Source organism: Stegostoma tigrinum, unplaced genomic scaffold (assembly GCF_030684315.1).
Source record: "Stegostoma tigrinum isolate sSteTig4 unplaced genomic scaffold, sSteTig4.hap1 scaffold_63, whole genome shotgun sequence".
NCBI classification, from domain to species: Eukaryota; Metazoa; Chordata; class Chondrichthyes; order Orectolobiformes; family Stegostomatidae; genus Stegostoma; species Stegostoma tigrinum.
Window position 1 is genome coordinate 672811 of NW_026728568.1, and position 15999 is coordinate 688809.

At 55.0% G+C, this 15999-nt stretch overlaps 1 protein-coding gene across 3 annotated transcripts in view; it reads right to left on the bottom strand.

Moving 5' to 3' along the window:
* Positions 1 to 6393, bottom strand: part of LOC132209042 (dystrophin-related protein 2-like) — a 150392-nt gene extending 143999 nt beyond the window's left edge. Inside the window, exons 1-2 of one of the 3 annotated variants that reach the window (XM_059644255.1) lie at positions 6193 to 6387; positions 4057 to 4193 (exon numbers count right to left, since the gene is read on the bottom strand). Coding sequence is in view for 2 of the 3 variants with exons in the window: in XM_059644256.1 (XP_059500239.1) it covers positions 6193 to 6214 (22 nt within the window). In the remaining variant the exon portion in view is untranslated. Of the gene's footprint in view, positions 1 to 4056; positions 4194 to 6192 lie in introns of all 3 variants that reach the window. The other 2 variants (XM_059644256.1, XM_059644254.1) reach the window with 2 other exon arrangements.
* Positions 6394 to 15999: the final 9606 nt, after the last annotated feature.

Here is a 15999-nt window from a genome sequence, read left to right on the forward strand (position 1 = left end):
ACGGTGGAGGGGGGAAGGAGGAGGACGACGGTGGGGGGGGGGGGGAAGGAGGAGGACGACGGTGGAGGGGGGAGAAGGAGGAGGACGACGGTGGCGGGGGGAGAAGGAGGAGGACGACGGTGGCGGGGGGGGAAGGAGGAGGACGACGGGGGAAGAAGGAGAAGTAGGACGGTGGGGAAGGGGAAGGAGAAGGAGAAGGACGACGGTCGGGAAGGGGAAGGAGAAGGAGGACGGTGGGGAAGGGGAAGGAGAAGGAGGACGGTGGGGAAGGAGGAGGAGGAGCGGGGAGTGGGGGGGGAGGAGTTGAACACAGCAGACATCCTGACATCAGCTTCCCTGGCCTCTGATGCTGCATGTCCTGCTGTGTTCATGCTCACGAACACCTCGTTACCTCCCATTCTCCTTCGTTTGTGTTTTCTTGCTCTTCCTCCCTCCCTCTGATTCTCACCCCCTCTCTCACCTCTGCTGGCCCTAATTTCACTCCCTTGTCATGCTCCTTTATTTCCATCTTTCTGTCCCTTTTCTCTCTCCCACCACAAATTCACTCTCTCTCACTCTGGCTTTATGAACAGGGGGAGAGAGTACAAGAGGAAAGGAAACCAAAGCACACAGCGCCTTCGGCTGAGAGGGAAATTAAGAACTGCCAGAGATTTTCCAAACCGTGACACAGGAATTGCCTCTCTCCCTCTCTCTCGACAGTCTCTGTCACTGCCTCACCCAACCCCACACCCATTCGCGTCCCATGGTGACTCTCCACAAACCCACCTCCGGGTAGAAATGCAAACACAAGTTGCTGGAAATGCTCAGCATCTGTGAAGAAAAAGTACCGAGGTAGCATTTTGGGTGCGATGACCCTTTCTCTCCGAGCTCCGGCTAGAAATGCTCCAGCCTCTGGGACAGGGTCCCCTTGTAGTCGGAGAGCTGCGGGTCGATCTCGGCTGTTCGCTTGGCGCAGGGCATCAAGAGCTCCCCTCAGCCCCAGGAAGGGATATGTTCACCCCCTAACCTTATACTGACAGTGGTTGTGTTCTTCCCTCATCCCCGGGAGCCCCTCTTGCCTTCTCACCTGGTCGTCGGAGTGCTATTTGGCTACGGAGGGCGGTGCGATAAAGAGCCCACTTCCCACAGCCGCGGGGGAAGGGGGCATCCCTTCACTCCTCAACCTCCTCCCATCTCATCTTGTGGCAGTGGCTGTTCGGCTGCAGAAAGCAGCGCTGCCCATGACCCCAAACCTCCCGACAACACCCCTCTCCGAACCCAACCCCCACCACGACCCTTTTGCAGTAGCTGTAGGCCACTCAGTCACAGGGCTGTGCGATAGTGACTCTCCCCATGTCCCCTCGCTTCCAGGACGGCTCTCCTCCAACGCCTACCCCATCCCATCCCGCTCCTTCCCTTTACCTTGTAGTCGGAGAGCTGTAGGCAGTTCTGCTACGGAAACCCGCCCAGGGCTGTATAATAGACACCCTCCCAATGTCCCCAGCCTTCCCCTCACCCGGGGAGGGGTATTCTCACCCCCAAAACATACATTCCCAACCCCTCGCTTTGTGATAGGAGCGGCGCAGGGTGTGAAACAGGGATCGTGCTCATGTCCCCAGTCCTCCCTTCACCCCAAACCCCGCTGTGACCTTGCGGTCGGAGATTGTTGTCGGCTGCTCAGCCACGGAAGGCGTCGCGTAACGCGGCCAGGTACTCGGGGAGCGCAGGCTCGGTGCCAGGCAGCTGTTCAGGCAGGTAGCTGTGCCCAGGAGCCGGGCAAAGAGGCCTTCTCCCACCTCAGATCCCCGCTCCTGGCAAAGGCGGCGCAGGGCCGAGCCAATGAGCAGCGAGCGCTCCAGCAGCCCGGATGCCTGCTCCTAGCCCGGTGGTCATGCTGGAGGCCGCTGGAGAACAGGGGGTTGTAGGGGTCCAGGAGCGTGGTGCGATGATCCCCGCTGCCGAAACCCTGGGTCCTCAGCCCCTCCCGGGAAAAGGGATCCAGACAGCGGACTCGTCGCCGAGGGAGAGGGGGAAAAAGGCGTGAGTAGGAACAGGAGAGGAAGGGGATTGACTGCGAGGGAGAAAGAGACAGAGTGTGTGTGAGAGAGAGAGGGGATTAGAAATGCAGTCTGATTGTGGATGGGTTGGGTTTAAACTGAGATTTTTAAACTTTGTTCGAACGAAACCCAGAACGCTGCCTGCTGAGCGAGTGGAGAGGCTCGGACAGAGAGGAAGAGAGACACAGGGAAAGATAGGGGGGCGGGGGAGAGGGGGCAGAGAGAGGTCACAGGGAGAGACGGAGAGACAGGGGAGAGAGAACGGCAGAAGCACACACAGAGGGAGGCAGAGACAAGAGGAGAGACAGAGGGGCGCACACACACACAGACCAAAGAGACAGAGAAGTGCACAGCGAAGTGGCAGAGACAAGACGACAGAGAGAGAGATACAGAGACATAGAGTGAGGCACACACAGAGAGATGGAGGGACAGAGATTGTGTGTGTGGGGCAGGGGGTGGGTTTGGAGAAAATGGGAGAGAGAGAGAGAAAGAGGCAGAGTCGTAGAGTTGTACAGCAGTGAAACAGACCCTTCAGTCCAACTACTCCATGCCGACCGGGGGGCCGGGGCCCGTGGGCGGGACAGGGCTGCGGGGGGCCGGGGCCCGTGGGCGGGACAGGGCTGCGGGGGGCCGGGGCCCGTGGGCGGGACAGGGCTGCGGGGGGCCGGGGCCCGTGGGCGGGACAGGGCCGCGGGGGGCCGTCCCTCTGAGGGGGACAGGGCTGCGGGGGCGGGTCAGGACTGCGGGGGCAAATCGCCGTGAGCGGGTCAGGACTGCGGGGGCAAATCGCCGTGAGCGGGCCAGTGCTGCGGGGGCAGGTCCCCGTGAGCAGGACTGTACTGCGGGGGCCGGTCCCCCTGAGCGGGATAGGGCTGCAGGGGGCCCGTCCCCGTGAGCAGGACAGGGCTGCAGGGGGCAAATCGCAGTGAGCGGGACAGGGCTGCGGGGGCCGGTTGCCGCCAGCGGGAGAGGGCTGCGGAGGCAAATCGCCGTGAGTGGGAGAGGGCTGCGGGGGCCGGTCCCTGTGAGCGTCTCAGAAATGCAGGGGCAAGTTGATCCGGTGAATTCAAGTATGAAATTACACGAAAGACAGCAATGAATTTAAAGCATCAAGAGGAAAGAGATTTGGAATCCAGCATTCGTTCATGGGGATGGAGCAGCGCTTGGAATATTGCCTTCAGTTCTGGTCGCTTCATTACAGGGAGGATGTGGAAGCTTTAGAGAGGGTGCAGAGGAGATTTAGCAGGATGCTGCATGGAATGGACGGCAGGTCTTATGAGGAAGGGTTGAGGGGGCGAGGACTTTTTTCATTGGAGCAAAGAAGAATGAGAGGTGACTTGATAGAGGTATACAAGATGATGAGAGGCATAGCTGGAGTGGATAGTCAGAGATTTTTTCCCAGAGCAGAAATGACTATCACGAGGGGGAGAAATTTTAAGGTGACTGGAGGAAGGAACAGGGGAGATGTCAGACCTAAGTTCTTTACACAGAGAGTGGCGGGTGTGTGGAATGCGCTGCTGGCAGTGGTAATGGAGTCAGATACATTTAGAGGCTTTTAAGCGACTCTTGGATAGGCACATGAAGGACAGTAAAATGAAGGGTATGCAGGGTAGTTTGATCTTAATGGGATAATAGGACGGCACAACATCGTGGGCCGAAGGGCCTGTACTGTTCTTTGTTCTATGTTCAGCCAAAGGTTCTTTTCAGGAGAGAGTAATTGATTGTAGTTTTTAAAGACAGAACTGGAGGACAGAGAAAGATATCAAGGAAGGTTGCACGTTAGTGACAGTATCAACAAGTCCTCAGCAAATGTACTCTCTGAGGAACTACACTGTTTTGAAGGCGAGAGGACCAATGATATCAGTTAAGCCCCCCTTGTTTTTGTATTGTGTACTTCTGACATATGCGCAAATGGACAACCTCACTCTCCTGCAAAGCTGCAGAATGAATAATGCTGCAATATTTGTCAACTCCCAAATGGGCATTGATACATTAGTAAATCGCACATCAATAAACTTACGTCTCAAGGTTCTCGCCTTCTAGAACTGTTTGTACTGGTAAATAACCCAAGCGAGGATGTTTGGCAAAGTATTTCTTTGATCTGAACTTATTTTTCAGCACCTTGCTAAAATCACGCACATCTTCACCTGATGTTGTCTAAAAATGTAAAATAAATCAAATTCAGTTAAGAATTAATAATGAACCAATCTACTCAACTCACTCTATAATCCATGCTATCGCTGCTAAATGTCTTTGAGGATGTAAAATTAAAGAGTCTGCAATTCTGAGGGATAAAGTCGCTATCTTTCTGTAAGATTATGATAAAGGTTAGATATGTCTGAATGTGAGTTTCGAACAATTAAGCTTGAGTTTCATAGAGTCATACAGCATGAAAAAAGATCCTTTGGTCCAACCAGTCTATGCTGATCACAATCCCAAACTCAACTAGTTCCACCTGCCTGTGCTTGGCCGATATCTCTCCAAACATTTCTATCATCTTTCTATCTTCTAGCTACAACATCACCTGAACAGAATTCTCCATCTTGTGGTCAAATACTAAAACTATACAATTAAGTAATTTCAAATGATTCACATTAGTGGCCTTTCTGGTTGAATTGCTAATTATTTTAACAACAGTGCATTTTTTGTCCAATTATGCCATGTATAATTACTGATCCAAAATTCATCTCATTGGGTTTCATTTTTTTGGTTTTTTGTATTGAGTCAAAGATGAGATCAATACAGGGGGGGAGAAGGGCGCCGCACGAGGGGGGGAGAAGGGCGCCGCGCGAGGGGGGGAGAAGGGCGCCGCGCGAGGGGGGGAGAAGGGCGCCGCGCGAGGGGGGGAGAAGGGCGCCGCGCGAGGGGGGGAGAAGGGCGCCGCGCGAGGGGGGGAGAAGGGCGCCGCGCGAGGGGGGGAGAAGGGCGCCGCGCGAGGGGGGGAGAAGGGCGCCGCACGAGGGGGGGAGAAGGGCGCCGCACGAGGGGGGGGGGAAGGGCGCCGCACGAGGGGGGGGGAAGGGCGCCGCACGAGGGGGGGGGAAGGGCGCCGCACGAGGGGGGGGGAAGGGCGCCGCACGAGGGGGGGGGAAGGGCGCCGCACGAGGGGGGGGGAAGGGCGCCGCACGAGGGGGGGGGAAGGGAGCCGGACGAGGGGGGGGGAAGGGAGCAGGACGAGGGGGGGGGAAGGGAGCAGGACGAGGGGGGGGGAAGGGAGCAGGACGAGGGGGGGGAAGGGAGCAGGACGAGGGGGGGGGATGGGAGCAGGACGAGGGGGGGGGAAGGGAGCAGGACGAGGGGGGGGGGAAGGGAGCAGGACGAGGGGGGGGGAAGGGAGCAGGACGAGGGGGGGGGAAGGGAGCAGGACGAGGGGGGGGGGAAGGGAGCAGGACGAGGGGGGGGGAAGGGAGCAGGACGAGGGGGGGGAAGGGAGCAGGACGAGGGGGGGGAAGGGAGCAGGACGAGGGGGGGGGAAGGGAGCAGGACGAGGGGGGGGGAAGGGAGCAGGACGAGGGGGGGGGGAGGGAGCAGGACGAGGGGGGGGGGAGGGAGCAGGACGAGGGGGGGGGAGGGAGCAGGACGAGGGGGGGGGGGAGGGAGCAGGACGAGGGGGGGGGAGGGAGCAGGACGAGGGGGGGGGGAGGGAGCAGGACGAGGGGGGGGGAGGGAGCAGGACGGGGGGGGGGGGAGGGAGCAGGACGAGGGGGGGGGGGGGGAGGGAGCAGGACGAGGGGGGGGGAAGGGAGCAGGACGAGGCGGGGGGGGAAGGAGCAGGACGAGGTGGGGGGGGAAGGAGCAGGACGAGGTGGGGGCGTAAGGAGGAAGGGAAATGAACACAGCAGACACGCTGACATCACCTCGACACCCAGAATATTCAGACCCTAGATAAGCGTTTCTCCCTGCGACTCCTGAAACAGACACTCGCAGCCATGCGCCGGCACCTCCACACACTGCAATCCAGCCTGCCCCAGCTCAGAGCCTCCTCTCCCAGACCTGCAAAGGACCCCTGCTGTTTTTTATCCGCCGCAGGTTCCACAGACTGAACACCCAGTTCCACTCAGCTTTACTGGACACCAAAAATCGTAAGTACAACCAACTCACGGGCCCCTGCCACCCACAAGAGGATTCCTGCGCCTCCCAAATCCCGAGTCTGTACCTGCCCCGCCGCCATTGACCATGAAGACACGGCCGGAGACCCCACCGATGACGTCACATCCGCCTCCGCCGGCGACACCACTTCCGGAACCGCTGCTGCACTCACCACCTCCACTTCCAGGTACAACACCTCACACACCACCCTCACCGCAGCTGCTGCCGCCTCCCCCGATACACCAACCGCCGACGGAACCCCGCCCACGGCCGACGGAACCCCGCCCATGGCCGACGACCTCATCGCTCCGCCCACAGCCTCCACAGCCAGCAACCCCAGAGGAGACAGCCACACTGAGCCCTGCCACATGTTCACCGTCTCCCCAGACCTCCCACTGACTGAGGACGAACGGTCAGTCCTCAGTAGGGGGCTCACCTTTGTCCCCGTACAACCACAAATCAACCAATACCAGTCACGATTGGACATAGAGCAGTTTTTCCGCCATCTTCGCATCCACGCCTACTTCTTCAACCGGGAGCCTAAAACTCCCTCCACTGACCCCTTCACCCTCTTCCAACACAAGTCCTCCTCCTGGACACCACCCCCAGGCCTCCTAACCTCCCTCGACCTCTTCATCTCCAACTGCCGTCGAGACATTAACCGCCTCAATCTCTTCACCCCTCTCACCCACTCCAACATCTCCCCTGAAGAACGGGCAGCCCTCCGCTCCAACCCCAACCTCACCATCAAACCCGCAGACAACGGTGGCGTAGTGGTAGTATGGCGCACTGACCTCTACATCGACGAGGTCGGACGCCAACGCTCCGACACCACCTCCTACTGCCCCCTCGCTCATGACCCCACACCCGAGCACCAAACCATCATCTCCAATACCATTCATGACCTCATCACCTCTGGGGACCTCCCACCCACAGCCTCCAACCTCATTGTTCCCCAACCCCGCATGGCCCGTTTCTATCTCCTTCCCAAAATCCACAAACCTGCCTGCCCTGGTCGACCCATCGTCTCAGCCTGTTCCTGCCCCACCGAACTCATCTCCACCTATCTGGACTCCATTTTCTCCCCTTTGGTCCAGGAACTCCCTACCTACGTCCGTGACACCACCCACGCCCTCCACCTCCTCCAGGATGTCAAATTCCCTGGCCCCCAACACCTCATCTTCACCATGGACGTCCAGTCCCTATACACCTGCATTCTGCATGCAGATGGCCTCCAGGCCCTCCGCTTCTTCCTGTCCCGCAGGCCCGACCAGTCCCCATCCCCCGACACCCTCATCGGCCTAGCCGAACTCGTCCTCACCCTCAACAACTTCTCTTTTGACTCCTCCCACTTCCTACAGACTAAGGGGGTGGCCATGGGCAGCCGCATGGGCCCCAGCTATGCCTGCCTCTTTGTAGGTTACGTGGAACAGTCCCTCTTCCGCACCTACACAGGACCCAAACCCCACCTCTTCCTCCGGTACACTGATGACTGTATCGGCGCCGCCTCTTGCTCCCCAGAGGAGCTCGAACAGTTCATCCACTTCACCAACACCTTCCACCCCAACCTTCAGTTCACCTGGGCCATCTCCAGCACATCCCTCACCTTCCTGGACCTCTCAGTCTCCATCTCAGGCAACCAGCTTGTAACTGATGTCCATTTCAAGCCCACCGACTCCCACAGCTACCTAGAATACACCTCCTCCCACCCACCCTCCTGCAAAAATTCCATCCCATATTCCCAATTCCTCCGCCTCCGCCGCATCTGCTCCCACAATAAGACATTCCACTCCCGCACATCCCAGATGTCCAAGTTCTTCAAGGAGCGCAACTTTCCCCCCACAGTGATCGAGAACGCCCGTGACCGCGTCTCCCGTATTTCCCGCAACACATCCCTCACACCCCGCCCCCGCCACAACCGCCCAAAGAGGATACCCCTCGTTCTCACACACCACCCCACCAACCTCCGGATACAACGCATCATCCTCCAACACTTCCGCCATCTACAATCCGACCCCGCCACCCAAGACATTTTTCCATCCCCACCCCTGTCTGCCTTCCGGAGAGACCACTCTCTCCATGACTCCCTTGTTCGCTCCACACTGCCCTCCAACCCCACCACACCCGGCACCTTCCCCTGCAACCGCAGGAAATGCTACACTTGCCCCCACACCACCTCCCTCACCCCTATCCCAGGCCCCAAGATGACATTCCACATTAAGCAGAGGTTCACCTGCACATCTGCCAATGTGGTATACTGCATCCACTGTACCCGGTGTGGCTTCCTCTACATTGGGGAAACCAAGCGGAGGCTTGGGGACCGCTTTGCAGAACACCTCCGCTCAGTTCGCAACAAACAACTGCACCTCCCAGTCGCAAACCATTTCCACTCCCCCTCCCATTCTTTAGATGACATGTCCATCATGGGCCTCCTGCAGTGCCACAATGATACCAGCCACCCGAAGGTTGCAGGAACAGCAACTCATATTCCGCCTGGGAACCCTGCAGCCTAATGGTATCAATGCGGACTTCACCAGTTTCAAAATCTCCCCTTCCCCCACCGCATCCCTAAACCAGCCCAGTTCTTCCCCTCCCCCCACTGCACCACACAACCAGCCCAGCTCTTCCCCTCCACCCACTGCATCCCAAAACCAGTCCAACCTGTCTCTGCCTCCCGAACCTGTTCTTCCTCTCACCCATCCCTTCCTCCCACCCCAAGCCGCACCCCCATCTATCTACTAACCTTATCCCACCTCCTTGACCTGTCCGTCTTCCCGGGACTGACCTATCCCCTCCCTACCTCCCAACCTATACTCTCTCCACCTATCTTCTTTTCTCTCCATCTTCGGTCCGCCTCCCCCTCTCTCCCTATTTATTCCAGAACCCTCACCCCGTCCCCCTCTCTGATGAAGGGTCTAGGCCCGAAACGTCAGCTTTTGTGCTCCTGAGATGCTGCTTGGTCTGCTGTGTTCATCCAGCCTCACATTTTATTATCTTGGATTCTCCAGCATCTGCAGTTCCCATCATCTCTGACATCAGCTTCCCTGAGCCTCTGATGCTGCTTGTCCTGCTGTGTTCATCCACATCAACACCTTGTTACCCCCCATTCTCCTTTGTTTGTGTTTTCTTGCTCTTCCTCCCTCCCTCTGATTCTCTCCCCCTCTCTCACCTCTGCTGGCTCTAATTTCACTCCCTTGTCATGTTCCCTTATTTCCATCTTTCTGTCCCTTCTCTCTCTCTCTCCGCCCACAAACTCACTCTGGCTTTATTCACAGGGGGAGAGAGTACAAGAGCAAAGGAAACCAAAGCACGCAGCGCCTTCGGCTGAGAGAGAAATGAAGAAATGCCGGAGATTTTCCAAACCCTGACGCAGGGGTTGCCTCTCTCTCTCTCGACAGTCTCTGTGACTGCCCCATCAAACCCCACACCCATTCCCGTCCCATGGTGTCTCTCCACAAACCCACCTCCGGGTGGAAATGCAAACACAAGTTGCTGGAAATGCTCAGCATCTGTGAAGAAAAAGTCCCGAGGTAGCGTTTTGGGTGCGATGACCCTTTCCCTCAGAGCTCCAGCTAGAAATGCTCCAGCCTCTGAGACAGGGTCCCCTTGAGGTCGGAGAGCTGCGGCTCCATCTTGGCTGTTCGCTTGGCGCAGGGCATCAGGAGCTCCCCTCAGCCCCAGGAAGGGGTATGATCACCCCCTAACCTTATACTGACAGTGGTTGTGTCCTTCCCTCATCCCCGGGAGCCCCTCCTGTCTTCTCACCTTGTCGCCGGGGTGCTATTCGACTACGGAGGGCTGTGCGATAAAGATCCTACTTCCCACAGCGGCAGGGGGAGGTGGCATCCCTTCGCTCCTAAAACACCCCCTCCCATCCAATCTTGTGGCGATGGCTGTTCGGCTGCAGAAAGCGGCGCTGCCCGTGACCCCAAACCTCCCTACAACACCCCTCTCCTAATCCGACATTTTTGCAGTAGCTGTAGGCCACTCAGTCACTGGGCTGTACAATAGTGACTCTCCCCATGTCCAATCACTTCCAGGACGGCAATCCTCCAACCCCGACCCCATCCCATCCGCCTCCTTCCCTTTACCATGTAGTACGAGAGCTGCAGGCTGGTCGGCTACGGAAACCCGCGCAAGGCTGGATAATAGACACCCTCCCAATGTCCCCAGCCTTCCCCTCACCCGGGGAGGGGAATTCTCACCCCCAAAACATCCATTCCCAACCCCTCGCTTTGGGATAGGAGCGGCGCAGGATGTGAAACAGGGACCGTGCTCATGTCCCCAACCCTCCCTTCACCCCAAACCACCACCCCCAGCTTACCTTGCAGTAGGAGATAGTTGTCGGCTGCTCAGCTACGGAAGGCGTCGCGGACCTGCGGCCGGGTGCTCGGGGAGCGCGGGCTCAGTGCCAGGCAGCTGTGCTCAGGCGCCGGGCGAAGAGGCCTTCTCCCCCCTCGGATCCCCGCTCCCGGCACAGGGCCGAGCCACTGAGCAGCGAGCGCTCCAGCAGCCCGGATGCCTGCTCCCAGCCCGGTGGTCATGCTGGAGGCCGCTGGAGAACAGGAGGTTGTAGGGGTACGGGAGCGTGGTGCGATGATCCCCGTTGCCGAACAGCTGGGTCCTCAGAACCCACCCGGGAAAAGGGATCCAGACAGCGGACTCGTCGCCGAGGGAGGGGGGGGGGAAGGCGTGAGTCGGAACAGGAGAGGAAGGGGATTGACTGAGAGGGAGAAAGAGACAGACTCTGTGTGTGTGTGTGTGTGTGTGTGTGTGAGTGAGAGAGAGAGGGGATTAGAAATGCAGTCTGATTGCGGATGGGTTGGGTTTAAATAGAGATTTTTAAACTTCGTTCAAAAAACTCACAACGCTCCCTGCTGAGCGGGTGGAGAGGCTCGGATAGAGAGGAAGAGAGAGACAGAGGGGCGGGGGAGAGGGGACAGAGAGAGGTTCACAGGGAGAGACGGAGAGACAAGGAGACAGGGGAGAGAGAACGGCAGGAGCACACACAGACGGAGCCAGATACAAGACGAGAGATAGAGAGGGGCGCACACAGAGACCAAAGAGACAGAGTGAAAGCGGAGAGAGGAGAGAGACAGAAGTGCACAGCGAGGTGGCAGAGACAAGACGACAGAGAGAGACAGAGACATAGAGTGAGGCACACACAGAGAGATGGAGAGACAGAGATTGTGTGTGTGTGGCGGGGGGTGGGTTTGGAGAAAATGGGAGAGAGAGAGACAGAGTCGTCGAGTTGTACAGCAGGGAAACAGACTCTTCAGTCCAACTCCTCCAGGCCGACCAGATACCGTAACTGACTAGTTCTGTTTGCCAGCCTGTAGCCCATATCCCTCCAGCCCCTTCCTATTCATGTGTCCCTGCAGGTGACTTCTAAATACTGTGAGTATAACAGCCTCTGTCACTCCTCTGGCAGTTCATGCCACACACAGACTACACTCGGGAGAACACGTTGGCGCCAAATCCATCTCCCATCCTCTGAGAAAAGGAACCGGAAATGACATCACCAACCCAAGGAAACCGGAACACTTAAAGAGAAGGCGGGACCTAACTCCGGATGCTCACTGATGATTTTACCTGGAATGGTGCCGAAACGTCTGCAAACTAACCTTCCAGCTCAGTGAGCAATCTTACATCCAGAACCTCAACCCTGAGCTACAAATCTTCTCAAAACTCGATAATGCTTTGCCACTTGATTAACAGATGCATCCTATTTTTTGAAAAAAATAAACTTTTTTTGCTGGATGTATGACTGACTGACCAGTGTTTATTGTCCTTCCTTAACTGAGCCTTGGGAGCTCTGCAGACCAATGGTATCAACGTGGATTTCACAAGCTCCAAAATCTCCCCTTCCACCACTGCATCCCAAAACCAGCCCAGCTCGTCCCCTAATCTGTTCTTCCTCTTACCGATTCCCTTCCTCCCAGCTCAAGCCAAACCCCCATTCCCTACCGACTAACCTCTTCCCGCCCCCTTGACCTGTCCGTCCTCCCCAGACTGACCTATCCCCTCCCTACCTCCACACCCACACTCACCTCTACTGGCTTCATGTCCGCCCCTTTTACTTAAGACCAGAAGACATCGGAGTGGAAGTAGGGCCATTCGGCCCATCAAGTCCACTCCACCATTTAAATCATGGCTCAGGGGCATTTCAACTCCACTTCCCTGAACTCTCCCCGTTGCCCTTGATTCCTCGTGAGATCAAGAATTTGTCAATCTCTGCCTTGAAGGCATCCAACGTCCTGGCCCCGACTGCACTCCGTGGCAATGATTTCCACAAGCCCGCCACTCTCTGGCTTTACAAATGTCATCTCATTTCCATTTGAAATTTACCCCCTCTAATTTTAAGGCTGTGCCCATGGGTCCTCGTCTCTCGGCCTCACGGAAACAACTTCCTAGCGTCCACCCCTTCCAAGGCAGACATTATGTTGTAAGTTTCTATTAGATCTCGCCTCACCCTTCGAAACTCTGATGAGTACAATCCCAGGATCCTTAGCCGTTCATCGTATGTCAAACCTACCACTTCAGGGATATTCCGTGTGAATCTCCGCTGGACACGCTCCAGGGCTAGTATGTCCTTTCTGAGCTGTGGGGCTCAAAATTGGACACGGTATTCTAAATGGAGCTTAACTAGAGCTTTATAAAGCCTCAGAAGCACATCGCTGCTTTTATATTCCAACCCTCTTGCGATAAAGGACAACATTACATTCACTTTCTTAATTACGGACTCTACCTGCAAGTTAACCTTTAGAGAATCCTGGGCCAACACTTCTAGATTCCTTTGTACTTGAGCTTTACGAATTTTCTCACCATTTAGAAAATAGTCCATGCCTGTATTCTTCTTACCAAAGTGCAAAACCCCACATTTACTCACATTGAATTTCATCAGTCATTTCCTGGACCACTCTCCTAAACTGTCTAACTCTTTCTGCCGCCCCTCCACCTCCTCAGTACTACCTGCCTGTCCACCTATCTTCGTATCATCGGAAAACTTCGCCAGAATGACCCCAGTCCCTTCATCCAGATCATCAATACGTAAGGTGAACAGCTGCGGCCCCGACACCGAAACCTGCGACACCAATCGTCACTGGTTGCCATTCCGAAAAACAGCCTTTTATCCCAACTCTCTGCCTTCTATCAGACAGCCAATCCTCAATCCAAGCCAGTAGCTCATCTCAAACACCATGGGCCCTCACCTTGCTCAGCAGCCTCCTGTGAGACACTTATGAAAGGCCTTTTGGAAGTCTAGATAGACAACATTTACTGGGTTTCCCCGGTCTAACATACTTGTTACCTCTTCAAAGAATTCTAACAGGTTTGGCAGGCACGACCTCCCCTTACTAAATCCATGCTGACTTGTTCTAATCTGACCCTGCACTTCCAGGAATTTCAAAATCTCATCCTTGACAATGATTCAAGAATTTTATCAACTACCGAGGTCAGGTTAATTGGCCTGTAATTTTCCATCTTTTGCCTTGATCCTTTCTTAAACAAGGGGGTTACAACAGCAATTTTCTAATCATCTGGGACTTTTGAAAGATCACATCCAAAGCCTCTGCTATTTCCTCAGCCACCTTCCTCAGAACTCTACAATGTAGCCCATCGGGGCCAGGAGATTTAGCAATTTTTAGACTTTTTAGCTTTTCCAGCACTTGCTCTTTTCTAATGCCTACCATACTCAACTTTGCCCCCTGACTCTCCCTAATTGTTGGCATACTACTCATGTCTTCCACTGTGAAGACTGACACAAAGTACTTATTAAGTCCTTCAGCTACTTCCTTATCTCCCATCACTAGCCTTCCAGCATCAATTTGGAGCGGCCCAGTGTCTACTTTTGCCTCATGTTTGTTTCTTATGTATTGAAAGAAGCTTTCACTGTGATTTCTAATATGACTAGCTAGCCTTCCTTCATATTTGCTCCTCTCCTTCCTTATTGCTCGTCTGTCTCCTCTGCACCTATCTTCCCCTCTGTCCATCTTCAATCTGCCTTCCCCCTCTCCCTGAAAATTTATGTTCAGGGAGATCTGGGTGTTCAGGTCCATTGTTCCATGAAGTTGGCAATGCAGGTCAACAGAGTGGTTAAGAAGGCATATGGTGTGCTTTCCTTCATCGGACGGGGTATCGAGTACAAGTGTTGGCAGGTCATTTTGCAGTTGTATAAGACTTTGGTTCGGCCACACTTGGAGTACTCCGTCCAGTTCTGGCCGCCTCATTACCAAAAGAATGTGGATGCTTTGGAGAGGGTGCAGAGGAGGTTAACCAGGATGTTGCCTGGTATGGAGGGTGCTAGCTATGAAGAGAGGTTGAGTAGATTCGGATTATTTTCATGAGAAAGACGGAGATTGAGGGGGGAACCTGATTGAGGGCTACAAAATCATGAGGGATACAGACAAGGTGGATAGCAAGAAGCTTTTTCCCCCAGAGTTATTGACTCAATTACAAGGGGTCATGAGTTCAAACCGAGAGGAGGAAAGTTTCAAGGAGATATGCAAGGGAAGTTCCTGAGGAAGAGGGTGGTGGGTGCCTGGAATGCGTTGCCAGCAGAGCTTGAAGACGCAGACACGATAGGGTCTTTTGAGATGTACCTGGACAGGTACATGGATGGGCAGGGAGCAAAGACCCTGACAGAATAGACGACAGGTTTAGACAGAGGATCTCGATTGGCGTAGGATTCGAGGGTCGAAGGGCCTGTTCCTGGGCTGTAATTTTCTTTGTTCTTGGATCAGATAAGAAGGAAAAGGGAGGTGTATAACAGTTATCAAGGGAATAAATCAACAGAGTCCCTGTAGACACACTAATGTCAACCAGGCCAACATCCCCAGCACTGAGGCACTGACCATCCTCGATCAGCCACAATGGGCTGGACACTTCATCTGTATGACTGACACGAGACTCCCCGCATGTTCTAATCCCAGCTTCAAAACAGCAGGCGAGACCCAGATGTGCAGAGGAAGCACTCAGTGATAAACTCAAGGCCTCAACGGTGAAGTGCAACATTCCTGCAGACACCGAGAATCACCGGCCGAAGACGGTCCGACGCCTGAGGAGTACCTGGGAAGGCATCAACACCTCGAGGCTTGATTTGGAAGCAGCGGAAGCCATGCAGCTACATCAACAACCCCCTCACCCCTTCCCAAGACCGCCTTCTGCCCCAAGTGCAACAGAGCCTACGGTAGCTGCATCGGTCTGGACAGCCACCCGGAGATTCAGCCTGAGAGTGGGAGACTGTCATCCGCGAGAAACCACCATGATGATGATGTATGGTGTGCAGGGGGATCTTGTCATAGCAATTAAGAGAACAAATAGAGGGCAACAGAACGCTGGTGACCAGGATTAGGATCAGGGAGAATCTCAAAATCTTCTACAAGTGTCTCAGAGCGAAAGAGAAAATCCAGGGAAAACCAGGTCTCATGAGGGATGAAGAGGCAAATGTATGGTTTGAACTGGACAGCAATTGTCAGGTGTTAAACAAGAAATTCACATCACCTTTTACATGTGAGAAGGAGCATTTCGGCACACAATTCCTGAGCAGAATTAACAGAGACTGGGGACATGTAAGGTGATCCGGTGAATTTAAAATCAGAAGAATTACCTGGAGAACAAGTAACATAGTTCCGCTTATCAAAATGCATGACAAACATAAAGCAGAGTATTACAGTCTGGAGAGTATCACATCAGTAGATAGGAAAATATTGGAGAATATTCTGAACGGCAGGCTTAATTTCCTTGGAAAGAAGCGGGGTTTGATCAGCAACGGTCAGCATAGCTTTGTCAGAGGGAGGTCATGCCTCACAAACCTAGATGATCCTTTCAAAGATGTGACGGAGTGTGTAGATGGGAATTGATGCAGTGAAAACAG